General features: G+C 41.8%; 1 protein-coding gene across 5 annotated transcripts; it reads left to right on the forward strand.

Moving 5' to 3' along the window:
- The first annotated feature begins 621 nt into the window (after positions 1 to 621).
- Fam221a (family with sequence similarity 221 member A) lies at positions 622 to 24,558 on the forward strand. Of its 5 annotated transcripts, XM_042685033.1 has the most exons (8): positions 661 to 736; positions 5,404 to 5,470; positions 6,439 to 6,612; positions 9,223 to 9,413; positions 10,283 to 10,489; positions 12,160 to 12,267; positions 16,753 to 16,835; positions 24,404 to 24,558. In XM_042685033.1, the coding sequence occupies exons 2-8, from the start codon at positions 5,460 to 5,462 to the stop codon at positions 24,467 to 24,469; spliced, it is 840 nt and encodes a 279-aa protein (XP_042540967.1). In that variant the 5' UTR covers positions 661 to 736; positions 5,404 to 5,459; the 3' UTR covers positions 24,470 to 24,558. The 5 variants fall into 5 exon arrangements, with proteins under 5 accessions (XP_042540969.1, XP_042540965.1, XP_042540966.1 ...); XM_042685035.1 differs by lacking the exon at positions 5,404 to 5,470 and having other exon boundaries at positions 622 to 736; positions 12,160 to 12,292; positions 16,760 to 16,835; XM_042685031.1 differs by lacking the exon at positions 5,404 to 5,470 and having other exon boundaries at positions 622 to 736.
- The last annotated feature ends 1,523 nt before the right edge of the window (positions 24,559 to 26,081 follow it).

Consider the following 26,081-nt stretch of genomic DNA (forward strand, 5'->3'; position numbering starts at 1 on the left):
CTTGATAGGATTGAAGGATGAGGACTGAAGTTAGGCTAAACTCACATTCTTAGCACTGAGCTACACCCTCGGTTCCCCATTATCACTGTTTTCAAAGCCAGTATCGAAAACAAGGTGATTATGAAGCTGGCTTGAAAGTAGTCAGAACTTTTTCAAATGCTCTTATATCTCAGCAGCGGAATTAAGTGAAAAGAGATGTACAAAGAAGCCATTTTCTATGAATTCATTGTATTGCTTGTCCTGAAGGGAGCAGTGATCTGTGAGGGGCTGCAAACTGCGCCCCTCAAACCCCAGACCTGTACTTAATGAAACAGGTAGAAGCAACACCCCCACCACCTGTCATTGGGCGTGCCCGCCCAATTGGATCTCGAGCCCGGCCAATTGGGAGGCAGGAGGTAGGAGTGTGGCTTCAGGAGGGGTAGGGCGTTCCTGGGGCGTGGCTTTTAGCGGGCGGGGCGTGGTCTCGGCGCAGGGCGTGGTCTCGGCGCAGGGCGTGGTCTCGGCGCAGGGCGTGGTCTCGGCGCAGGGCGTGGTCTCGGCGCAGGGCGTGGTCTCGGCGCAGGGCGTGGTCTCGGCGCAGGGCGTGGCTTGCCCGGAGTGGGTGTTTCCAGGGTCGTTGTCAGCTCCTGGCGGGCCGCGGCGGCCGGGCTCCTTTCACCTTCCCGCCGACTATGGAGTGGCTGAAGCTGCCCCCCGGCGGCGCGGCGGCGGTGGATGAATACCTGGAGTACCGGAGGTGAGGCAGCGGCCGCGGCTCCCGGCCTACACCCCGCGGCTCCGTGGAGGCGAGCCAGCCCCCGGCGGGGAGGTGTTGGGGGGCGCGGGCAAGGACCCGGCGGGCGAGCGCTGGGGCTCTGGGAGTCGGTTCGCAGGCTGAGAGGCCTGAACTGATTTCGAGTTTCATCGTTTTGTAATCTGCAACACTCAGTGCTGTTTAGAGGTCTCCCCTTCTGAAAGGAAGGTTTATGCCAGGTCCAATTCCCTCTCTCCCTTTCTCTCTCCTCCTTCCTTCCTTCCTTCCTTCCTTCCTTCCTTCCTTCCTTCCTTCCTTCCTTCCTTCCTTCCCTCTTTCCCTTCCCTTCCCTTCCCTTCTTCCCTTCCCTTCCCTTCCCTTCTCCCCTTCCCTTCCCTTCCCTTCCCTTCTTCCCTTCCCTTCCCTTCCCTTCTTCCCTTCCCTTCCCTCCTCTCCCTCTCCCTCTCCCTCTCCTCTCTTTCCTTTTTTCTTTTCTTTTCTGTTTCTTTCGTGTATGCTGGTCTTGGGGCTGGAAGTCAGGGCCAGGCTATCGTCCCTTAGTTTTGCTACTCCAGTCTGGAGCTTACCATTTCAGCCACAGCTCCACTTCCAGGTTTTTGGTAGTTAATTGGAAATGAATCTCATAGACTTTCCAGTCTGAGTTTGGAGTCTGTGATCCGCTGATTTCAGGCTCCAGGCTCCAGGTGCCCACCCCTCACCTCCCATCCCCACCGCTTTCCATTTAGGGCTATTGAAGAACGACACCGAGATTGCTCTAGTCATTTATTTATTGATTGACTGATTTATTGTCGGTCATGAGGCCTGAACTCTGGGCCTGGGAGCTGCCCCTCAGCTCTTGAGCTCAAGGCTAGTGCTCTACCACTTCAGCCACAGCGCCACTCCTGGCTTTTTCTGCTTATGTGGTACTGAGGAATCAAAACCAGCATCTCATGCATGCAAAGCAAGCACTTTACCACGGAGGCACCTTCCAGCCCCTAGTCCTATAGAATTTAAATAACATGAATATGCGTGTTAGTTTGGTAATAGTGTAAGTCTGGAACTGCGAAGGTCCTGGCGCAATTTGGAACATTTTTGGAGGGATTCCCTTCCCAAATAGGAAATAGCCACTTGTTTGGTATAAGATCACTAGTCATTGTTCAGGCCCTGGCAAAGGCTGATGCATCTGTGTAGAAGTGTTGGGTTTTTGTTTTTGTTTTTTTGTCATTTGTTTTTGTTTAACCTCCAACTCCTAAGAAGTGTTGATAGTAAGGAAACCTGGGGGCACGGGGTAGGAGCACCAGGGGAAGGTTGGCAGGACGGTATAGAGTTGAGATTAGGATACTGTGAGACCATCCTGCTATGGACTGGAAGACCCTGAACAGAGAGCTACTGGACTTAAAATGATAGCCACAAACCATTCAGGAGTGTCCAGGCAGATGAGTTTCCTGGCTCATTACCCATTACTGCAATTTGGGGCAATATGTAAAACTTCTTGAAAATTCTGAAATGTAAGATCCATGGAGGAGCTTTATGGATTAGTCCCCAAGTACAGTTTAGGTCTATCAAGGTAGGGCTGGGAATCCTGGGTCCTAATAACTGTCACCCGGTTCAGTGTGTATGTGTGTGTGTGTGTGTGTGTGTATGTGTATGTGTAGTTGTGCATGCGTGCATGTAGTAATCTTGATGCTTCAACTCAGGGCCTTAGTACTATCCCTGAGCTTTTGTGCTTAACTCTAAGACTAATCCTCTACCATTTGAGTCACATCTCTACTTCTGGCTTTTTGGCGCTTAATAGGAGATGAGAGTCTCATGAACTTTCTTGCCCAGACTTCAAACTGTGATCCTCAGGTATCATCCTTCTGAGTAGATAGGATTATAGGCATGAGCTGCAAGTGCCTGGCCTGACACCCAGCCCTTATCCACAGCAGTACTGGTACCTTTAGACTTCAGTTCTCTCAGACTTTTTTTGTGTGTGTGAGAGCAAGTCTCTGGGCCTTGGTGCTGACTGAAAATATTTAGTTAGGTATGTGTTCTCGCTTGCCCAGAAAATACTAGGGGCAGACACCCAGGAAATTGTTTTTTTACAAACATAAATTACATGGAACACTTCCTTTTGAAAGAGAATTATCACAAAGTAAGAACAAATAAAAGATTATCAGGATCTTGACTCATATGACATTTGAGAAAGGTGGGGAAAAGCAGACTTGTATGCCTAGAAAGGTGGTGGGTACAAAGGGCCCAAAAGATCAGTCTCCATCAGAGATTCTTCCTTACTTTCCCTTAATTTGGTCTGCCTAAGAGCTTTAGAGACTATTGAGAGAAGTATAAACTCTTGTTACATAACTGTAGGAAGCTTGGACCAGTAACAAAGGCAGCACCTGGGAGCTTATTAGAAAAGCAAGATCACATGCCCCTTTAATCTGAGCTTTCATTTAAACATTATCCTCATGAGATTCTGGAAATCCAATACACTTTGAATTACACTGGTTTAGAACTTAAGTATCAATGATCTCTTACTCAGAAGACCTGCATTTATCTAAAGATCTGTCTAGTACTAATAGTTGTTGGTCTTGTCCTTCCCTTCCTCCCTCCCTCCCTCCCTTCCTCCCTCCCTCCCTCCCTTCCTTCCTTCCTTCCTTCCTTCCTTCCTTCCTTCCTTCCTTCCTTCCTTCCTTCCTTCCTTCCTTCTTCCTCTTCTAGCTATCTTTTTTTTCTTTCTCTCATCTTCCACTTCTTGATGACACTGGTGTTTGAACTCAGGGCCTCATGATCACATGCTTTCTGGGCTTGCTACTGGGGAGGTGCTTTACGAGTTGAGCTATGCCCCAGCATAGCTTTTTGTTGGTTATTTTGGAGGTAGACTTTTTCTTTTCCTAGCTGGTATTGAATTGAACTCATACAGATCTCAGCCTACTGAGTAGCTAGAATTACAGGTATGAACCACCAGCACTTGGCTAAAACCACGCTTTTAATGATGACTAAAGGGAGGGAATTTTCAGGTAGAAATTTCTTCCATTTTGAACTTTCTAGTTGTTCTTATCCATCAAAGAGTGACCCTTCCTAATTTTTTTCATAGCAATAGTGGGGACTTAATTTTTCAGTAAAAGTTTGGGTTCTGAAATTAATAAGACACATGATAACCCAGTACAGAGATGTCAGATGTCAGCTGGAACATGGTTAAAAACCCACATTAGTTGAAGTACCTGGTAGAATTTGGGATCAGTTACGTTGGTTTCTACCTTATATATTAAAAAATTATATATACTTTTATTGTTATTGTTAAGGTGTTGTACAGAGGGATTATTATTTCATAAGTCAGCTAATGAGTACATTCCTTGTTTTGGACAATGTCACCTTTCCTTTGCTTTCTTCCAGGTTTCCCCTCCCATTATTGTAGCTTTGTTTTAAGGAGGGGGAATTGCTAGTTTTAAAGAACGAATATTTTTTCAGCCCAGTCTATCCTAAAACTTGGTAAGAGGGTCCAGAACTCATTATTCTCTGCCTCAGCTTCTTGAGTGCTGAAATTTACAGGTGTGTGCCACCATGTCCAACTTAGGCTCTGACTTTTTTTTTTACAGGTGTCTGAATTTGAACTCAGAGCTTTGCCCTCACTCTGCTTGCCTGCTCACCTCCAGCCCAACATTATGCTGCTTATTTTGGCAATGGAGTCCCCTGGGCTTTTCTGCCTAAGCTAGCTTCCAACCTTGATCTTCTGTATCTCAGCTTCATAAATAGTAGGATAACGGGCATGAGCCACCAGTGGCCTGGCTAGGCTCTGGCTTTTAATAAGAATGAATATGTTTGCTTCAAAATCACAGGAAAAACTGAGATTAATATAGTCCTTGATAATTGATAATCCTTGATCAGTAAAGCCAGATATTTCCAAAGTATTGACTTTTTTTTTTTTGGTCCAGTCGTGGGACCTGAACTCTGGGCTTTGGGCGCTGTCCCTCAGCTCTTCAGCTTAAGGCTAATGCTCTACCACTTGAGCCACAGCGCCACTTCTGGCATTTTTTTTCTGCTTATGTGGTGCTGAGGAATCAAACCTAGGGCCTCAAGCACGCAAGACAAGCGCTCTACCACTGAGCCACCTACCCAGCCCAAGTATTGACTTTTATAATGCTCTGTTATATAGGAAGAGTAGGAGAGAAAATATTTCTTTTTTCTTTTGGGTCCAGTCGTGGGGCCTGAACTCTGGGCCTGAGTGCTGTCCCTCAGCTCTTCAGCTTAAGGCTAGCACTCTACTACTTGAGCCACAGCGCCACTTCTGGCATTTTTTTTCTGCTTATGTGGTGCTGAGGAATCGAACCCAGGGCCTCAAGCACGCAAGGCAAGCGCTCTACCACTGAGCCAACTTCCCAGCCTGAGAAAATATTTCTTACAACTATCTTGATTGTGGTTTGATCATGGCAGAGGCACCTATAATAAAAGAGATTATAAGACATGAGTTTACAAATTTAAGTCTTATATGGACTGGAGTCTCTGAAAACAAAGATCTAGAGAAACAGCACACTTATGCTAAGATTTGATGTAGACAATCCCGGAGAAATACGATTGAAGGACACAAGGTATGTTCTACTGGCCACAAAAGGGGGACTTAGTGAGGCCTGTTAGTTCAGATTCTTCTCTGTGTCTCTGTCTTTAGAGATCACCTTGTTCCTTTCCTCCAGGTAAAGGGAGGACACCTCTGGAATGAAGATTGTTTGGCCTCCTTCAGGGAAGAAGAATGTGGGGAGTGTGAGAGTGGCCTTTCTGCCTTTGCCTGCCGAATTTGGGATAGCAGGTCCTGAATTCCATCAGAAGCAGAAGTTTTATTGTGTGTAATTTGGTTATTAACATGTGTCTAAAGTAAAAGTTCCAAGTCCAAGCAGCTATTCCTTTGGGGATACAAAGATGGTTTAGAGTTTAGTGAGTGTAAGGTATATTAAATAGGTAGGTTTCATTAGGTAGCTGATGAAGAGAACACCACGTGCTATTCAGGCAGAAGAAGTTTATTTACCGAACTGCTGGCCCCGCCATGCATGGTGGAGAGGCATGGCTGAAAAGGAAAAGGGTCGACCTCTGGGCCAGGACTTATCTAGGCCAGGGACAGGAAGAGGTGTGGCCAGGTGGGGGAAAGGTGTGGCCACACTGGATCTGGATGTGACCTCAGGTTCTGGGACCCTCCTAAGGTCAGTGGGAGGCATGTGACCAGAGGTGGCCCAGGATGTGACCTAGCAGAAGGGGAAGGTGACTGCTTCCAGGTCTTCCAGTTACCCTGGGCAGAAACTTAGCCAAGAGGTGGGGAGGTATCCCTGTGCAGACCTTACAGTGAGTATTTATTTATTTTGATAGCACCAGGACTTGAACTCAAGGTCTTTTGCTTGCTGGGCTTACTTGTATTTGGCTGGCACTCTATCATTTGCTGCTAGTTAACTAGAGATGGAGTACCTTGGATTACGATTCCCCCCCCCCCCCCCCCCCCAATGCTGCCTTTAAATAGCAATCCTGCAGGTTTCAGCATGGTAAATAGCTAGGATTATAGGAATTTTGAGCCCTGGCATCCTGCCTCCCCTCCTCCAGGAAGTACTGGGATTTGAACTTAGGGTTTCACACTTGCTAGACAGGTACTCTACTGCTTGAGCCATGCATCTAGTCCTAGAGTTTTTAGCATTCTCAATCTGGAAAATATTCAATGCTTAAGACAAAATATTTTTTTCTTATAGAATTGTTGGTGAGGATGATGGAGGGAAGCTATTTACTCCAGAAGAATATGAAGAATACAAAAGAAAAGTTTTACCAATGCGATTGCAGAACAGATTATTTGTGAGCTGGCAATCACCAACAGGAATGGATTGTAGACTAATTGGCCCAGAAACACGATGCTTTTGTACACATAGGTAAGATACTTTATTGATGTTTTCTGTTGACTCAAAAATAAAAATGATGGCAAACATCCTCCTTCTGTAAACAATACTGATGATTAAGAAATATTTAGGCTGGGTGCTGGTAGCGCATGCCTGTAATCCTAGCTACTCAGGAGGCTGAGATCCGAGGAATGCAGTTTGATGCCATCCTAGGCAGGAACGTCTGTGAGACTTTTATATTAAGCAACAAGAAAGCCAGAAGTAGAGCTGTGGCCCAAAATGGTAGAGTGCTATCCTTGAGTACAAAAGTTCAGAGATAGTGCCCAGGCCTGAATTCAAGGTCCAGGACCAGCACCAAAAACAATAAAACAATAACAACAACAACAACCAAAAAAACCACATTTAAAATCAGGCCTTTATAGAATACAGTAGAAAATCTAAATGTAATTAACAATTATCTGGTTTGAACTTATCACAGAGTATGTTACCTTAAGCAGCACTCCTTAGCATTGGCATAAAAGATATTGGTGCCCCCTGTAACTTTACCAGGGGTCTTTCAGTTTGGCTGGGGAGCTGAGTCTACCTGGTTTACTATGACCAAGGAAGAGGGTGGATGGTCACAGTGCAGAGCCACTTTAATTAATTCATTAACTAATTTATAAATTATTGTGCTGATATTGAGGCTTGCACTGGAGCCTGGGTGCTGTCCTTTACCTTTTATGCTCAAGGCTGGTGCTATACAGCTGCACTTCCAGCTTTTTGAGGGTTAATTGGAGATAAGAGTCTCACAAACTTTCCTGATTTTGAACTTTGATTCTCAGATCTCAGCTCCTGAGTAGCTAGGATTACAGTCAGGAGTCACTGGTATCCAACCAGAACCACTTAGTTACTTGAATTGATGCATATATACAGACAGATTTCTCCTCAAGTGTACTAATCACCCTTCATTTCTTACCACTTCTGTGTTAATACCTTTCTTCTCTTCCTTCCTTTTTCTTTCTTTCTTCCTGGCTTCCTTTCTTTGTTTCCTTCTCTCTCCCTTCCTTCCCTCTCTCCCTCCCTCCCTCCTTCCCTCCCTTCCTCCCTCCCTTTTTTCCTTCCTTCCTTCCTTCCTTTTCTCCTCTCCTCTCCTCTCCTCTCCTTTTCTTTCTTTCTTTTTTGTTAGTAGTGGGTCTTGAACTCAAGGGCCTGGGCACTGTCTCTGAGCTCTTTTGCTTAAAGTTAGCTCTCTACCACTTTATGCCAGAGCTCCATTTTTTCTTTTTTTTGGACAAGGTCTTACTCAGGTTGACCTAGAACTTGTGTTCCTTCCACCTTAACTTCCCACATGCTGGGGTTATAATCATATACAACTATGCCTGACCTGACGCTTCTTTAAACTAAAAGTATAAGCACTATTTTTTTTTATTACAAATGTTCATATTGTAAGAAACTCATATAGGAGAAAGACATGAAGCTCCAGTGATTATGTATTTTGTCTGTACCCAAGGTTCACATCTTGCTCTGTGTGTTGTACTTTAAATTTTACTTGTGTCTCCCAGTTGTAAAGAATGGAAAAATTGCTCAACCTAGGAGATGTTTTTAGGTAACAACACTCACCTTTTGTTCTAAGGAAACCATTGAAGGAGAACCACAATGTTTCCACAGCAATTTCTGGGCTCTTTTATGAGAGACTCTTTGTATAGTTGCTATTGACAGAGCTGTAGTTTGCCAGAGTTTGTTAGGCAGTTGCTAAGATGAGTAATGTTTATATAGGTTGACAATACACTTAACTAGCAAGCTCAACTAAAAAGACTGGAGGAATGGAGGATGAGGGACATGTTGATATCTGTCAGAACTAAAACAGGTTTTGGTGAATTTGTGACTGTTTTAGAATGTATTCTTATAAAATTTTAATACCAGTTTCTTATCTATGTATAATTTGCACAGCCTGGAATTGACTTTCAAAAGCCCATCCCAACCAAGCCTGGTGGCTCATGCCTATTACGTATAATTTTGTGTTGTGTGAGTGTATGTGTGCTGGTACTAGGACTTGAACTCAGAGCCTGAGCACTGTCCCTGAGCTTTTTTGCTCAAGGCTAGCACACTACTTCTTGAGCCACAGCACCATGTCTGGCTGTTAATTAGAAATAAGAGTTTTCTCAACTTGCCTGCCCAGGCTGGCTTCAAATCTTGATCCTCTGATCTTAGCCTCCTGAGTAAGTAGAATTGTAAGTGTGAGCTGTGGTGCCTGGCCCTCCCTTCTTTCTTTTGTGTTGGTCCTAGGGGTTGAAGTCAAAGTCTGGTTCTGCCCCTTAGCTTTGCTCAAAGCTGATGTTCTGTGGCTTGAGCCATAGTTCTACTTCCGGCTTATTATTTTTTGGTGGTTAAAGACAAATGTTTTATGAACTTTACTCCTCTGCTGACTTCAAACTGCAATCCTCAGATTTTAGCCTGTTGAGTAGCTAGGATTCCAGGCCTGAGCCACCAGAAAGAGATTAAACAAAACACTGCATACAGGGCAGTTTATTTTGATTTTATAAGCAATTCTTAGCAAAACAACAAAAAGGAAAAATAAAAAGTCATTGTTATTCAATAGAATAGAAAAGGCAAGTATTTGCAATGTCTGCATTTTGTTTGTATTTCTTTCTTTTTACAATTTAGGTATAAACAACATAAAACTGACTTTGAAATGGTTCCGCGGCAGCGCCCCATTCTTCTGCCCTGCAGGGTGACCGGCTGCCCATGCAGGGCTTATCTCTATGTTCCCTTGTATGGTGCTCAGCCCATTCGCTGCAGGTGTAAACACTTTGCTGATCAGCACAGTGCTGTGCCTAACTTTGGGTGCAATAAATGTAAGTTATATTTTATACCAAGACACAGAGTGTTTCAATTCCTTTATTGAATACTTAATATGTTTTGTTATCAGTTTATTGACCTATAGAGTCAATATTCAATGACAATGCAAAATTCAATGGATACTGTTTTTCTTACTTGATATAATCGTAAGTTCAGTATCATAAAACTTAAATAATTGAAGTAATAGTAATAGTTTTTTAAATTTTTTCTTTTCTTTTCTTGCCAGTCTGGGGTTTGAACTCAGGCCTGGGTACTGTCCCTGTTTAAGACTAGCACTTTACCACTTGAGCCACAATTCCACTTCCAGCTTTTTGTGGTTAATTAGAGATAAGAATCTTTCCAGACTTTCCAGCCCAGGCTGGCTTTGGTAACTAACAGAAGTAAGAGTCTGAAGGACTTCTTACTCAGGCTGGCTTTGAACTGTGGTCCTCAGATCGCAGCATTCAGAGTAGCTAGGATCACTGGCTCCTGACTGGAATACGGCTTTTATGAAGAGTTCATCTGTAGCAAAGTTTCTACATTTTCTTTACCTGCTCCTGGCTACTCGACTGTCCATATCATACACATCTAGTTTTAACTCAGTTTTTGAGCTCTTCAGAGGACATTTCTTGGCACTCCAGTATTTAACTAAATTTCTATTAGTTCCACTTGGGTTTTTAATTTTTTTTCCTTCGTGTACTTTCCTGCTATTTGTTCATCTTTCAGAAGTATGAGCAGTGGCTAGGAGAGAGATCAGGGGCTGGAGGTACCAGATCAGAACTAGAGAACCAAGATTGAACTGACTTTTGCTGAGCTAAGTGACTTAGAGTAAACAGATTAGTATCTATACTTAAAAGCATTTAAGCCCCTGCACATCTTGATTTAGGTACCAAGTGTTCAGAGTTCCATAGCTGCTTCACTTGTGCGTGTGGTCAGCCTGCATATACCCATAGCACGGTGGTGGAAACCATGCAAGAAAGATTGGCTCAGGGAAAACCAGTGGGACAGGATGTTCCTTATGCAGCCATGGGAGGATTAACTGGTTTCAGCTCACTGATGGAAGGCTACATGCGCTTGGATAACAGTGGTATTGGTAAGTGATGATATATAAAATGTGAGCTTGTCAGTTTGTGTGTGTGTGTGTGTGTGTGTGTGTGTGTGTGTGTGTGTGTGTGTGTGTGTGTACTGGGGTTTGAACTCAGAGGTCTCATACTCTTGCTTAGCTTGCTTGTTCACTACTGGTGTTCTACCACTTGAACCATGCCTCCATAGAGCGTTTTGCTGGTTAGAGATAGTAATTTTGAAGTTTTCTTTGAACTTTGATCCTCAAGATCTCAGCCTCAGGCATGAGCCACTGGTGCCTAGCACGAGACAATATCTTACCATGTAGTCCAACCTGGTCTGCCCTTAAATTGTTAGTTCTCCTGCCTGCCTCCTAAGTGCTGGGGTTACAAGTGTGTATTTCCATACCCAATCTACCATATGGTTACTGTGTGCTCACAGTAGTAGGGCCTTATATTTAATGCTTTTTAGCCATTATATTGTTCAGAAAATATTTCTTTGTCATGAGGCTTGAACTCTGGGCCTGGGTGCTGTCCCTCAGCTCTTCAGATCAAGGCTAGCCTCTACCACTTGAGCCACAGCACCACTTCTGGTTTTCTGGTGGTTTATTAGAGATAAGAGTCTCATAGACTTTCCTGTCTGGGCTGGCTTTGAACCGTGATCCTCAGATCTCAGCCTCCTGAGTAGCTAGGATTACAGGCGTGTGCCACCGGCACCGGGCTTCTTCACTTGATTTTTATTTGAAGCTGAGGGACCAGTGGCTCACACCTGTAATTTTACTACACAAGAGGCTGAGATCTGAGGATCACAGTTGGAAGCTAGCCAGGGCAGAAAAGTCCATGACACTCCAATTAATCAGCAAAACTCCAGAAGTGGAGCTATGTCTCAAGTGGTAGAGCATTAGCCTTAAGCAAAAAAGGTCTGGGACAGTGCCCAGCCCCTGAGTTCAAGCCCCAGGAATAGAACAAAAACAAACAAAAGACAATCACCCCCATTTGCCATGTTGGGAATTGAATGTAGGGCTTTGTACATGGTAGGCAAGCTCTTTGCCAGTGAGCTATGTCCCCAGCCCTGGTGTTGTCTACTCCCCGCTGCCCCCTTTAGAATTTGTTTATTCTCCAAATTCTGGAGCAGGCAAAGAGGACAGAATCCATGATGCTACATTCACCAGCCCTTGAGTTTTTTTTTTTTTTTATTGTAAAGATACTATACAGAGGGTTACAGTTACATGAGTGAGGTAATGAGTACACTTCCTCTTGAACATTGTTACCCCCTCCATTGTTTTCCCCCTACCATCCCCTCCCTCCCTCCCTTCCCCAAGGTTCTTTTTTTTTTTTTTTTTTATTGTGATTAAGTGATTACATAATTTCAAAGTCACAAGTTCATTCTAACTTTCCTGGAGCAAATTGTCTATCACAGTCTGTAATATATAACAGTGTTCACATGTTATATACCATATTTGTGATCAGCAGCATGCAGCCCTTGAGTTTTAAAGTAGCATTTTCCTGTGTAGTCCAGGCTGGCCTTGAACTCATGATTCTCTTCCCTCTTTTCACACATGCAGGGATTATAAGGTGTGCACTACTGCACCTGGGTAAAAATTTCTTTTTCATACAAAGAATTGGACTAATGATTCTGTTTTATTTAATATTGGCTGCATCTTTACAAATAGAGCTAATTTTCTTTTTCATTTGTTCCTAGGTACACCCTCAGCAGAATTTTTAGACTTTCCAGTTACAGCCATGGACCACCCCTTTCTAAAAGCATTTCAAGCACCATCTTATTTGTCTCCAGAAGCACTAACAAATGGTAAAGAAATAAGAATGAGAAATAGGTTTGGATGTAGTAAGAACATATAACTTTGATGTGTCTTATTAGGCTTCTCTCATTTTCTATTACTTCAAGTTAACTGTCATTTGATTTTCTTTTATATTGATACTGCTAAAAGGGAAGCAATTTCATTTTGATTTGAGAAAAAGCTAATATTGGGCTAGGAATATGGCTTAGTGGTATAGTGCTTGCCTAGAATGCTCTGGGTTCTATTCCTCAGTACCACATAAATAGAAAAAGCCAGAAGTGGCACTGTAGCTCAAGTGGTAGAGTACTAGCCTTGAGCAAAAGAAGCTCAGGAATAGTGCCCAGGCCCTGAGTTCAAACCCCAGGACTGGTACCAAAAAAAAAAAAAAAGAGAGAGAGAGAGAGAGAGAGAGAGAACACTAATGCTGAAAATTAAGAGGATTCTGATAATTTTGTAATATCAAGTTTTAAATCCTGCCTTGGCTCATGTTGTTCTGGTATTTGAATAAGAGGGCCTTTTTGTGGACTAATTGCCCAGATCCTTTGGGTTATCCAATGATAGCTACATAATCCAGTATAACCATAGGTTGGAGCATTTTATTATCTATAAATTAAAAGCAAATAAAATTCATATTAAGCAGTCATATTCTCATATTCCATATTTTTTTTTATTGAAAGGAGAATACACAGAAGATAGAAATTAAAAGTTTTTTCCCCCTTATTAGTGTTGGGATTCAACATAGGGCCTCATGGTTATTAGGGAAGTTCTCTTTCACTGAGCTACATCCTTAGCCCTGAAATTGGAAATTATATGACTTAATAGGTACTTAATATTTTATTTATTATTATTATTATTACTATTATTATTATTGTCGGTCGTGGGGCCCGAACTCTGGGCCTGGGCGCTGTCCCTCAGCTCTTCAGCTCATGGCTAGTGCTCTACCACTTGACCCATAGCACCACTTCTGGCTTTTTCTGCTTATGTAGTGCTGAGGAATCAAACCCAGGGCCTTATGCATGCAAGGTAAGCACTCAACCACTGAGCTACCTTCCCAGCCCCTATTATTATTATTTTTGTGCTGGTTCTTGGGCTTGAATTTAGGACCTAGATGCTGTCCATGAGCTTTTTTGCTCAAGGCTAATGCTCTACCACTTGAGCCACAGCTTGTTTCTAGGCTTTTGGTGTTTAATTGGAGATAAGCGGCTTATGTATTTATTTGTTGGTTGTGGGGCTTAAACTCAGGGCCTGGGCACTATCCCTGAGGTTTTTTTCCCCCCCCCTCAAAGCTGCTAATCTACCACTTTGAGCCACAATGCCATTTCTGGTTTTCTGGTGATTAGTTGGAGATAAGAGTCTCACAGACTTTCTTGTGATCCTCAGATCTAAGCATCCTAAGTAGCTAGGATTATGAGTGTGAGCCAAAAGTGCCTAGCTTAAGAGTCTTAAGATTCCTGCTCAGGGCTGAGAAGGTGGCTCAGTGGTAGAGCGCTTGCCTTGTATGCCTGAGGCCCTGGGTTCGATTCCTCAGCACCACATAAGCAAAAAGAAAAAAGCCGGAAGTGGCGCTGTGGCTCAAGTGGTAGAGTGCTAGCCTTGAGCTGAAGAGCTGAGGGACAACGCCCAGGCCCAGAGTTCAGGCCCCACGACTGGACCCCCAAAAAAAAAAAAGATTCCTGCTCAGGCTGGCTTTGAACCATGATCCTTAGATCTCAGCGTCCTGAATAGCTAGGATTACAGGCATGAGCCACTGGTACATGTGTGGCTTGTATTTAATATTTTAAAAGGGAATTTCCTTTGACTTATTTGTATTTTCATATACTTAAATTCTTTTTTTTTTTTTTTTGTTGGGTCCGGTCCTGGGACCTGAACTCTGGGCCTGGGTGCTGTCCCTCAGCTCTTCGGCTCAAGGCTAGTGCCTTACCACTTGAGCCACAGCGCCACTTCTGGCTTTTTTCTTTTTGCTTATGTGGTGCTGAGGAATCCAACCCAGGGCCTCAGGCATGCAAGGCAAGCGTTCTACCACTGAACCACCTCCCAGCCCATATATACTCAAATTCTTTAAAAAAGATTTTAAAGCTGTGTTTAATAATTACAATGGAGTAATGACAAAATACAGATTAAAGTAAAAACTGAAACCCTCTCTCCTCAATTGTAGCAATTTTCAAGATTGATATAATTGATTCATTAAATTTCAGGTTTTATTTAGTGTATTAGCAGCTATGGCATAGGACAGGTACATTCATTCAATACTGAATATGTTCCTAAGTACCACAGAATGTCATATCAACATTTAATTTTCTTTTTTTGTGTGCTAGTACTGGGACTTGAACTCAGGGCCTTGGGCTGTTTGGCTTTTTCAGTCATGGCTGGTGTTCTACAACTTGAGACATGATTCCACTTGCAGCTTTTTGCTGGTTAACTAGAAATAAGAGTGCCATGGATTATTCTGCCTAGGCTGTCTCTGGACTGCCATATTCAGGTCTCAGTCTCCTGAATAGCTAGGATCACAGGCATGAGTTCTTGGTATCTGGTACCAACACTGAAATTTTTTTTTCTTTTCTTTTTTGCCAGTCTTAGAGCCTGAACAAAGACCTTGGGCACTGTCTCTGAAAGTTTTTGCTCAATAGTAGTATGCCACTACTTTAAGCTATAGCTCTACCGCTGGCTTTTTTGGGGGGGTTAATTGAGGTAAGAGATTCATAGTTTTTGGCATCGGCACAGGCAGGCTTTGAGTCACGATCCTCAGCCTCCTGAGTAGGTAGGATTACAGGCATGAGCCACCAATGCCTGACTTCAAATTTGACTTTTTTTTTTTTTTTGGTTGGTAGTGCAGCCTGAGCTCTGGGCCTGGGCACTGTCCCTCAGCTCTCCAGCTCAAGGCTAGCACTCTATCACTTGAGCCACAGTACCACTTCTGGCTTTTTTCTTTTTGCTTATGTGGTGTTGAGGAATCGAACCCAGGGCCTCATGCATGCAAGGCAAGTAATCTACCACTAAGCCACCTTCCCAGCCCCTCAATATTGACTTTTAAAGAGAGTCAACTGCCCACAATGCTTCAGTGGCCAGGGTCCACAAGAGTTCCTTTTTTTTTTTTTTAAATAAAAGCAAATCCATCAAATGGTTCTTGTTTGGTGTAGTCACCTCTAATCAGAGTTGCCTTACAGTTCAACCCCATGAAGGAGACTCTGCAAGAGGCACACGTCAAACGGTCCACACTGGCTTAGGGATAGACACAGTTTCCAGGTATGGGTATTCCTCACCTGTTCTAAGCAATATTTCTTAACAAGATTTTTTTTTAAAGACAGTCAACAGTTTGGTTGTACTTTGTGGGCTGAGGGTGAGTTTGAAATTTTTTTTGAAATTTTGAAACTTAAAAATCTTACAACAGATATTCAGACTGCTGTCCTGCTTTGGAAATGAAAGAATCCAAAGAAGACATTCACCTGTACCAATGATACTTTCTTTCTTTCTTTTTTTTTTTTTTTGGCTGTCGTGGGGCTTGAACTCTGGGCTTGGGTGCTGTCCCTCAGCTCTTCAGCTCAAGGAGAACGCTCTACCGCTTGAGCTACAACGCCACTTCTGGTTTTCTAGTGGTTTATTGGAGATAAGAGTCTCATGGACTTTCCTGCCCGGGCTGGCTTTGAACCATGATCCTCAGATCTCAGCCTCCTTAGTAGCTAGGATTACAGGCATGAGCCACCGGTGCCTGGCAATAATTTCTTTTAACCTATGTAGAAAACTAAATTTTCCTTACTAACGCGAGTTTAAACTTCTGCTAGCATATAAACTAGTACTCAATTAATTTTATAAAATAAATACCATGAAAGCTAGCTAAAATTATTTTAGATGAAATTTCAAAGCAAATAGTATTACTACTCTGGTTAGCTATACAAAGCCATATGTAATAAAGCCTCAGTAACATGTACTGCTACGCATTATCTCTTAAAGTATAACATGGATTTCTAGTTAGAAAATGTAATAAGTACTAGGAAAAAATGAAATACACTCTTATCTGGAGGTGTGTGGTATAATTTAATACAAGCCAGTTTACTTGGAGAATATTTGCCACTGAATTTGCCCTTTCTTTCAAGCAAGATAGATATGATATAAGGCCATTTGGGCCATTTCTTTGTTGTTGTTGTTGTTGTTGGTCATGTGGCTTGAATTCAGGGCCTGGGTGTTGTTCCTGAGCTTTTCTGCTGAAGCACTCTACCACTTTAAGCCACAGTTTCACTTCTGGTTTTCTGGTGGTTTATTGGAGATAAGACTCTCCTAGATTTTTCTGCTTCGGCTGGCTTTGAACCATTATCTTCAGAGCTCAGCCTCCTGAGTAGCTAGGATTACAGGTAAGAGCCACCAAGGTTGGCAATTTAGGCCATTTCTGGTTAGAATAAAACATTTTCACCTGGCAGGGGAATCTTTTCTTTGTGTATGTTTAATTTGGGGTGAATATGTAATGATATAAATGTATGAATTCGATTTTTTTTTCATGTTAATAGGTAGAAGTAGTCAGATTTCTTCTTTAAGGAGACCTGGGGAGGATGATATGGCTTTCTTTGAAAGACGATACCAGGAAAGGGTAAGTTTTTGAGAAATCTACTTTCATTAAGCATTTATTTGAATCATAGACACAGTGGCAAGATTTTTATATGTATATGTATGTATATTTATTTATTTATTTTTATTTTTTGTCGGTCATGGGGCTTGAACTCTAGGCTTGGGCGCTGTCCTTGCGCTCTTCAGCTCAAGGCGAGCACTCTATCGCTTGAACCACAGGGCCACTTCCCGTTTTCTAGTGCTTTATTGGAGATAAGAGTCTCATGGAGTTTCCTGCCCGGGCTGACTTTGAACCGTGATCCTCAGATCTCAGCCTCCTGAGTAGCTAGGATTACAGGCATGAGCCACCAGTGCCCCACCTTGCAAGATTATATTTGAATGTAGAACATCTCTAGAAATAATTTGTAAAGGTTTTATTTATGTTAGTGTTAGGACTTTGAGGCGTACTTTGGATAATTTAGACAATAACAGAAGTAATGAAAATATATATAACAATACTGGTCAACTTATTAAAATCATAAACATTGAATATACAAATTAATCAGTAAGGAGCATCACCTATAAACATATTGGTAGCACCTTTTTTATTTTAAAATATGTAACTGTCAGCTGGGAGAGGGGCTGGAGAGAAGCTGGTTAATGAGTACAGGGGTAGGTTGGATAAGAGGAATAACTACTTACATAAAGGTAACTATGGCTGATAAAATTACATATTTTATGGGCTAGGAAAGTGGCTCAGTGGTAGAGCGCTTGCCTTGCATGCCTGAGGCCCTGGTTTTGATTCCTGAGCACCACATAAGCAAAAAGAAAAAAGCCGGAAGTGGCGCTATGGCTCAAGTGGCAGAGCATAGCCTTGAGCTGAAGAGCTGAGGGACGGCGCCCAGCCCCAGAGTTCAGGCCCCAGGAGCAAAAAAAAAAAAATTACATATTTCAAATCATGTAGTAGGATTTTCAGTGTTCCTAACACAAAGAAATGATAAATGTTTGAGAAGATGGACATGCCAAATGATTTTCCCTGATATGATCATTACATATTATTATAAATGTTTGAAATGTCACACTCTTTCCCATTGATATATATTATATACCGATATATTATATTGTTATTTTTAATGGACATATATTTATATATGGATCTATATTTACAGATATGATATATACCTATATCAATGTACATATGTGTAATTATATAAATATAAATTACATGCCAGTTTAAAAATATATCCTGGGACAATGCTCAGTCCCAGAGTTCAGGCCCCATGACCGGACCCAAAAATAAATTTAAAAAAATATATATATCCTAAAATCCACAAAAGATTGTCAGCTGAGGATAGACTGTATTTTGAATTATTAATGTGTATTATTTAAGTTTTTTTTAGAGATTAACAATTTCTAGGGTTTTTTTTTTTAGAGCTTAAGAATTTCTAGGGCTCATCACCTAGTCTTGACCTGTTCATAGCATTCAGTAATGGACAGTTTACTAGTTCTGCACCAGAATGTAAACACTTGGGGAAAAGCATAGGGTTTTATTTCTCTTTGTGTTTCCCCCAACAACTAGTATAATGCCTTTGTTATTAAAAATTTTCAGTAAATATATAAATATTTTAACATTGAAAAATGAACACATTTGATATATGTTTTCATAGATGTCAATGCCTTACAGTTTTAAACTAAAACTTTTAATATGTTTTATGTAATGTTTCATAGAAATGATCATATTTTTATTTTTGCTTTTTTTGGGGGGTGAGGGCCAGTCCTGGGGCTTGAATTCAGGGCCTGGGCATTGTACCTGAGCTTCTTTTGATCAAGGCTAGTACTCTACCACTTAAGCCACAGCACCACTTCTAACCTTTTCTGTTTATGTGGTATTAAGGAATTGAACCCAGGACTTCATGAATGCTAGGTAGGCACGCTACCACTAAGCCCATTCCCAGCCCTATTTTTGCTTTTTTTGGGCTTTCATTTTTACTTTTTTGCTAGATGAAACAATATTGGCATACACAATTAGAGGAATGGATATTTTAGTCATTTTGCTGAAAGTGCTTTCTTTAGAGTTATTTATTTATGCATTTATTTTTTGTCAACAATAGGGTTGGAACTCAAGTCCTGGGTGCTGTCCCTGAACTTTTTGCTCAAGGATAGTGCTATTCCACTAGCTTAGCCTTTCCTGTCCTTGCTGGTTTTGAACTGCAATCTTCAGATCTCAGCCTCCTGAGTAGCTGGGATTACAGGCATGAGCCACCAAGCACCCTGCTTTAGGGTTATTTTATAGTTGTGGGTATTGCTGTCTCACCCCAACTTAGTAACAAACTTGTTTTGTTGTATCTGCTATCACTTCTTAGACAAGAGTTCACCAAGATATGGGAAAAGACATTGAATAAATTTACCATTTAAGACCAGAGAAAGGGCTGAGAATGTGGCTTAGTGGTAGAGTGCTTGCCTAGCATGCATGAAACCCTGGGTTCAATTAAAAAAAAAAAAAAAAAGCAAAGAAAAACAGTGGAAGAAGCTGGGTAGTGGTGGTTCATGCCTGTAATCCTAGCTTTTCAGAATGCTGAGATCTGATGATCGTAGTTCAAAGCCAGCTGGGGCAAGAAAATCTGTGAGCCTCTTATCTCTGTTTAACTACCAAAAAGCTGGAAGTGGAGCTGGGCTTGAGACAAAAGCTCAGGGACAATGCTTAGGCCCAGAGTTCAAGAGTGTGTGCGCGCGCGCGCGCGCACACACACACACACACACACACACACACACACACACACACACACACACACACACACACACACACACACACACACACACACACACACACACACACACACACACACACACACACAGAGAATAGACAGTAGCTTGGCTTCCCAGATGAATTTTGAGAAGAGGGACAGTCCTAAACTGAAGGCTGAAGTAGACAGTAGAACGTTGTGCAATGATAGAAACTTCCTCTATCTTTACTGTTATTTACCATATGCAGCTCGGTAGTCTAAATTTAAATAACATTAACATTTAAACTTTATTCTTTCTAGATATGATTCAAGGGTTCCATAACCACAGGCGGCTAGTAGCTTCCTTTTGGGACAGATACAAACTTTTTCATCGTTGCAGATAGTTCTTTTGGAAAGTTCTGACCTAAATGTGTCTTAGTTTGTAGAAATACTGTAATCTGGGTGTCTTTTTATTTTCCCTGGGTGGCTTTTTAACAACAGAAATTATTTCTTACAGTTTTGGGGGCTAAGAGGTCTTAATCAAGGTATCTGCAGATTTGATATCTGGTGAGGGCTGCCTCTGGCCCATAGATGATGCCTTTTTGTGTTCTCCCATGGTGAGAGGCAGGGCAGTTCTCTGAGAGGACACTGCTCACATTCATGAGGGCTCATTCTACATGGCCCAGTCACCGCCCAAAGTCCCAACCTCCTACTGTCATCCCATGGAGATGAAGTTCAGCAAGTTAACTTGAGGATCTAGAAAAGAGAAAGACATAGTAGGAGGACCTCTGAGAGGAAGGTGAAATGGTTAGATGAAAACTAATGGTAGTTTTAGATACTAGTTTTAGTGTTCCTGGGTTTTGAGACTTCTCTGTCCCTTTCTCCAGCCATCTGAGCAGTGTTGACTATTGAAAACATGCAGTGGTATTTGCTTGTGAGAGATCATGAGAAGAGTTCTTTATGAATGGTTTCAAGGATATATCTGGCCTGTTTGGTTTGCTTATAAGTAAACCTGGAATTTATAGATTTATGGGATATCATTTATAACTCCATCCTGTGTGATTTATGGACTTATGAGACAGCTTATAAACTCTACAGTCTGTGGGAGTAATGAAGTATAAAACTTAGAAGCTACAATATAAACCATTTCATTCAAGCTGACATGTTCCATGAATTTTGTTAGTACTTGTCTTACTCCAAAATCATTGAGGGAAAAGGGATGATTTAGAGTGTGTCTGATGGCTCAGGGCTTTTTTCAAGAGCAAAGCTATGTGGTTATCTGGTTTTTGTTTCTATGCTTTTGGCTAATCCTTGGTAACTTGGTGTGGGGAAGAATCTGATGATTAGTGTAAGTTGGCTTTGACAAGGGAGGCCTTTGTGGTATGGTTTACAAGCTATTTTTAGATGTTTTTGGAAAGTTACTTTTTTGTTGTCTTTTGACACAGGTTGTGTGTGTGTGAGAGAGAGAGAGAGAGAGAGAGAGAGAGAGAGAGAGTGTGTGTGTGTGTGTGTGTTCCAGTCCTGGGGCTTGAAACTCAGGGACTAGGCTTCTTTTGCTCACAGCCAGCACTCTACCACACAGCTCTACTTCCAGTTTTCTGGTAGTTAATTGGAGATAAGAGTCTCACACTGAAAGAATCCTTCACAACCGTTGCAGGGGACCAAGCAGAGGCAGGCAGGCACAGGAGAAAGATGAAAGATTATTATGAGGTTTATTAGAGGGGCAGTATCTCCCTGGCAAAGGGAGCATATGGCTTCTACCCCTATCCAAGTGGCAAGGCAGGCCTGGGAGAGGAAGTGAGGACAGAAGTGAGGTAAGTGTGTGTAAGGTAGATCTGGGCGGAGAGAAGGATTGGCTCGCTGTGTGGTGAGAACTCTAGGTCACTGAGAAGCTCAGGTCTGGGTGGAGCTGAGGACCAGAGGTGGAGATTATACAAACACACACTTTCCTGCCCTGGCTGGCTTCTCCTGCCTGGGCTGGCTTTGGACCACAATCCTCAGATCTCAACCTTTTGAGTAGCTAGGATTACAAGCCTGAGTCACCAGTGTCTGGCTCAAAGTTACTTCTTTTTATCAGGTCAAATTATTTTCTTCTGCTATGAGGATACTTGGTCTCTTTTCTCCAAGAAAGGAGAATTTTATTAACGTGAGTATCAAAAGACTACTAGAGGCAAGGTATTTTGTTCATGCCAGGAAGTTAAAAAAAAAAAAAAGGTATGGGAGGGGAGAAAAAGGAAGAGAAGGGAACACTTTTGTCCTTAGAACTCTAGATGGTGGCTCACGCCTGTAATCCTACCTACTCAGGAGGCTGAATCTGAGAATCATGGTTCAAAGCCAGTCTGGGCAGGAAAGTCCATGATACTCTTATCTCCAATTAACTATCAGAAGGCCAGAAGTGGCTCTGTGGCTCAAGTGGTAGAGCACTGGCCTTGAGTTGAAGAGCTCAGGGACAGCACCCAAGCCCAGAGTTCAAGCCCCACGACTGGAAAAAAAAAAAGTCTAGATGGATACATGAATGTATTTACTAGTTTCTGTCAACCATCTATGTATGTATGCATGCATGTAACTATCATCTACCTACCTACCTACCTACCTACCTACCTACCTACCTACCTACCTACCTACCTACGTATCATCTATTTTTGGAAACAAGATCTTACTATGTAATCCAGACTGTGTTTGAACTCATAAGACTTCCTGCCTCATCTTCCCTAGTGCTGGGACTGCAGTGTTTATCACTGCCCAGCTTTATGAAATACTACTTAACAAATGAGCAAATGCTGCTTTTGCTTATGTTTATTGTTTAGTAGGTTTGCAGTTACTCTAAATCTAATATTTGTCCTTAAATGAGAGAGAAAAAGGGACCAGCAGTTGTTGATCCTAGGCCCTTAGTAAGTGCTTAGATCTTTATATGGATTATCTTATTTATACCTTCAGAATAATCCTGAGAGGTAGCTATTGCTGTGGGTTTTTTTTTTTTAAATAAATGAGAATGTTAAAAATGCTTGATAAGGGGCTGGGAAGGTGGCTTGGTGGTAGAGTGCTTGCCTTGCATGCCTGAGGCCCTGGGTTTGATTCCCCAGCACCACATAAGCAAAAAGAAAAAAGCCGGAAGTGGTGCTATGGCTCAAGTGGTAGAGCACTAGCCTTGAGCTGAAGAGCTGAGGGACATCTCCCAGGCCCAGAGTTCAGACCCCATAACCGGACCCCCCCCCAAAAAAAGCTTGATAAATGGAAGGGTATCATACTTTTTTTTCTTTCTGTTTTTGGTTGGTTTATGGGGCTTGAAGTAGGGGCCTGGGTACTGTCCCTGAGCTCTTTTGCTCAAGGCTAGTGCTGTACCACTTTGAGCCACAGCACCAATTTTACAGTGGCTAATCAGAGATAAGAGTTTCACAGGCTTTCCTACCTGGGCTGGCTTTGAATTGTGATCCTCATATCTCAGTCTCTTGAGTGGCTAGGATTACAGGCATGAGCCACCAGTGCCTAGCTTGAAATACTTTACTATTTGACTCTCAAACCTATCTTTGACTTAGAATCGGTTTTTCCGTGGAAGTCCTTCAGATGACCTGTGAACTGATACAGTGTTTGAGAGATGTGAGTGCATGGTTTGAATGAAGTTGCCAACCAAGTCTTAATATGAGAGGGCAACAGACAGAGGTTTAGCTTAGTCTGATTTTATTACTGCAAATTTATCACTGGCAATTTGATAAAAATGGTATAACCTGACTGTACCAGGTCCCTTCTTGTTCTCTCCCCTCCTCTCCTTTCTTTTCCACTCTCCTCTCCTCTCTTCTTCCCTCTCCCCTCCTCTCCTTTCCTCTCCTGTCATCCCTCTCACCTCTTCTCTTTCCTCTCCTCTCCTCCCCTCTCCCCCTTGCCCTCTCCCTCCTTCTCCCCCCTTTCCTTCTCCTTCTCCTTCTTAAAAAAAAACAAAAAGCAAAACAACCAACCAAACAAACAAAAAAAACCCAAGCCAGGCGCTGGTGGCTCCTGCCTGTAATACTAGTTACTCAGGAGGCTGAGATCTGAGAATCGCAGTTCAAAGCCAGCCCAGGCAGGAAAGTTGTGAGACTCTTATCTCCAGCAAACCACCAGAAAGCCAGAAGTGATGCTGTGGCTCAAGTGGTAGAGCTCTTGCCTTGAGCTGAAGAGCTCAGGGAAAGCGCCCAGGCCCAGAGTTCAAGCCGTACAACTGACAAAAAAAAAAAAAAAATGCAGTTTTTCTGCTTAGAGGCAGGTGTTATACCACCTGACCCTCTACCTCCAAAAAGAAGAGGCCCTGTTGTCAGTTAGCATGACCTTCATTTTCTGTCTCCTAGTCTTGTGAGGCCAAGGCAGTGGTGTTACCACAAGTACTCACACATGCAGGTACGTGTGAGTGGTGGAGCATAAGAAGCAGGTAGGCTTTGAGTCCCTTGGGAAAGGTTTATTTGCATCTACAAAGTTAGAAGACTGAAGTTAGGGTATGTACACTTCTTGTTTGTCTTAATTATAGTTGAGAATAAGACCTTTACAAAGAAAACTGTGAGAATATGGAAACCAGGATTAGAGTAAGACATCTTTAAAGCAGTCTATATTCCAGAGACAATCCATTTGCACTGAGTATGTTCTGTAGCTGTGTAGGGAACATGCATTAGCTGAACGAATGCCTAGTCTTTGAAGCATTTATAATTGTTTTTTAGTGAGAATTCTGTAAAGTTAAAATCAAACCATTAAAATGCACCTGTGTCCCTTTAATGACCAGGTTTTTGGCTTTAGCACTCAGCAGCTTACTAACTGTGACTTGGTTATGCTAAATAAGGGCATGAATGCAAACAAGGTATGTGGAAGCTTTTTTCTTTAGAATGATGTACAAGTTATGTCAATAAATGTTTTAAATTTACAGATAAAAATGGAAAAGGCTGCTAAGAAGAAAGGAAAAGCTCCATTGCCATCAATTAAAAAACTTTAATGAAGCCTATTGGAAAAATGTAAACCATCATCCAGATATATCTTTTTCCATGTTTATTCAAATGGAATAATAAAATTTATTTTCTCTCATTATTTAGCTTGTCTTACGGAAATATATCTTGTTGAATGTTTTCTTCATTTATTGAAATAATATAAATTATCTTATTTTATCAAATTCATGGTTTACTACTTTACATGTACTTTTTTTTTTTGGTGTTGGTCCTGAACTCAGGACCTAGTGCTCTTCCTGATCTTTTCTTTTCTTTCTTTCTTCTTCCTTCCTTCCTCTTTCTTTCTTTCTTTCTTGTTCTTTTTCTTTCTTTCTTGTTCTTTTTCTTTCTTTCTTTCCTTCTTTCTTTGCCTTTCCTTTTATTTTCTTTTCTTAAGGCTAGAACTCTATCATTTGAATCATAGCTCCACTTCCGGCTTCTTGGGTGGTTAATTACGGATAAGAGTCACGTGGACTTTTCTGCGCAAGGCTGGCTTTGAACTGTAATCATCAGATCTCAGCCTCCTAAGTAGCTAGGATTACAGGCATAAGCCATAGGTGCCCAACCTTTACAGGTACTTAAAAAAAATTTTTTTTGAGACAGTCATGCTTTATAGTCCTGGCTTTGAACAGACTATCCTTCCTTCCTCAGCTTCCTGAGTTTTTTTTTGTTTTTGTTTTTTTGTACATTTTATTGTAAAAATACTGTACAGAGGGGTTATAGTTACATGAGCAAGGCAATGAGTACATTTCCTATGGAGCATTGTTGTCTCCTCTTTTGTTTTCCCCTACCATCCCTTCCTTCCCACCTCCACAACTACTCCCCTCTCCCTCTCCCCCCACCCCCCAGTATTTTTTTTTCATTCTTAAAAAATGAGATCTTCTCTCTCTTAGCAAGTAAGATTGTTTCTTATTAGTCAAACCCTGCAAGCACAACAAGTATTGTTAATCTATCATCATTTCACTTTTTAGGCTTTAAAAAAAATTAAAGATAAGCTGTGCATGTAAGTTGGGCTCCCGTGGCTCATGCCTGTAATCCTGGCTACTCAGGAGGCTGAGATTTGGGGATCACAGTTTGAAGCCAACCTGGGCAGAAAAGTCCCTGTGAAACTCCAGTTAACTACTCAAAAATTGGAAATGGTGCTGTGACTCAAGTAGTACAACTCAGAGACAGCACCCAGGCCCTGAGTTCAAGCCCACAACTGACATACATACATACATACATACATACATACATAAATACATAAATAAATAAATAAATAAATATTATAAAGGTCACTAAACAAATATATAAGGGCCACTTGTTCATTCAAAATAGTATGCTAAAATGATTAAGTTTTTACTTCCCAAGCTTTGGAATGTTGATTTATATAAATAAAAACCATTCTTTAAAATTATATATATATATATATATATATATGTATATATATATGTATATATATATATATGTATATATATATGTATTCTCTAACAGTTATCTGGATTTTTTTTTACATTGTGTCATAAACTATCTATTGCTTATAATTGCCTTGGACACCTTGTGAGGCCCATAAATCCTCTGGGCCACAGTTTGCATTCCAGTACTGCTGTAAAACACTTCCAAGCAGGCTTCTGACAACTTCAC

This window comes from Dipodomys spectabilis, unplaced genomic scaffold (assembly GCF_019054845.1).
Source record: "Dipodomys spectabilis isolate Male_0828 unplaced genomic scaffold, ASM1905484v1 ptg000092l, whole genome shotgun sequence".
Taxonomy (NCBI): domain Eukaryota; kingdom Metazoa; phylum Chordata; class Mammalia; order Rodentia; family Heteromyidae; genus Dipodomys; species Dipodomys spectabilis.

Excerpts from the sequence above, each read along its gene's own strand:
- Fam221a (XM_042685035.1), top strand. The coding sequence starts at position 672 with ATGGAGTGGCTGAAGCTGCCCCCCGGCGGCGCGGCGGCGGTGGATGAA. Across the intron at positions 737-6,438 it reads GAATACCTGGAGTACCGGAG|AATTGTTGGTGAGGATGATG; the intron begins GTGAGGCAGCGG and ends TTTTTCTTATAG. Across the intron at positions 10,490-12,159 it reads CTTGGATAACAGTGGTATTG|GTACACCCTCAGCAGAATTT; the intron begins GTAAGTGATGAT and ends ATTTGTTCCTAG.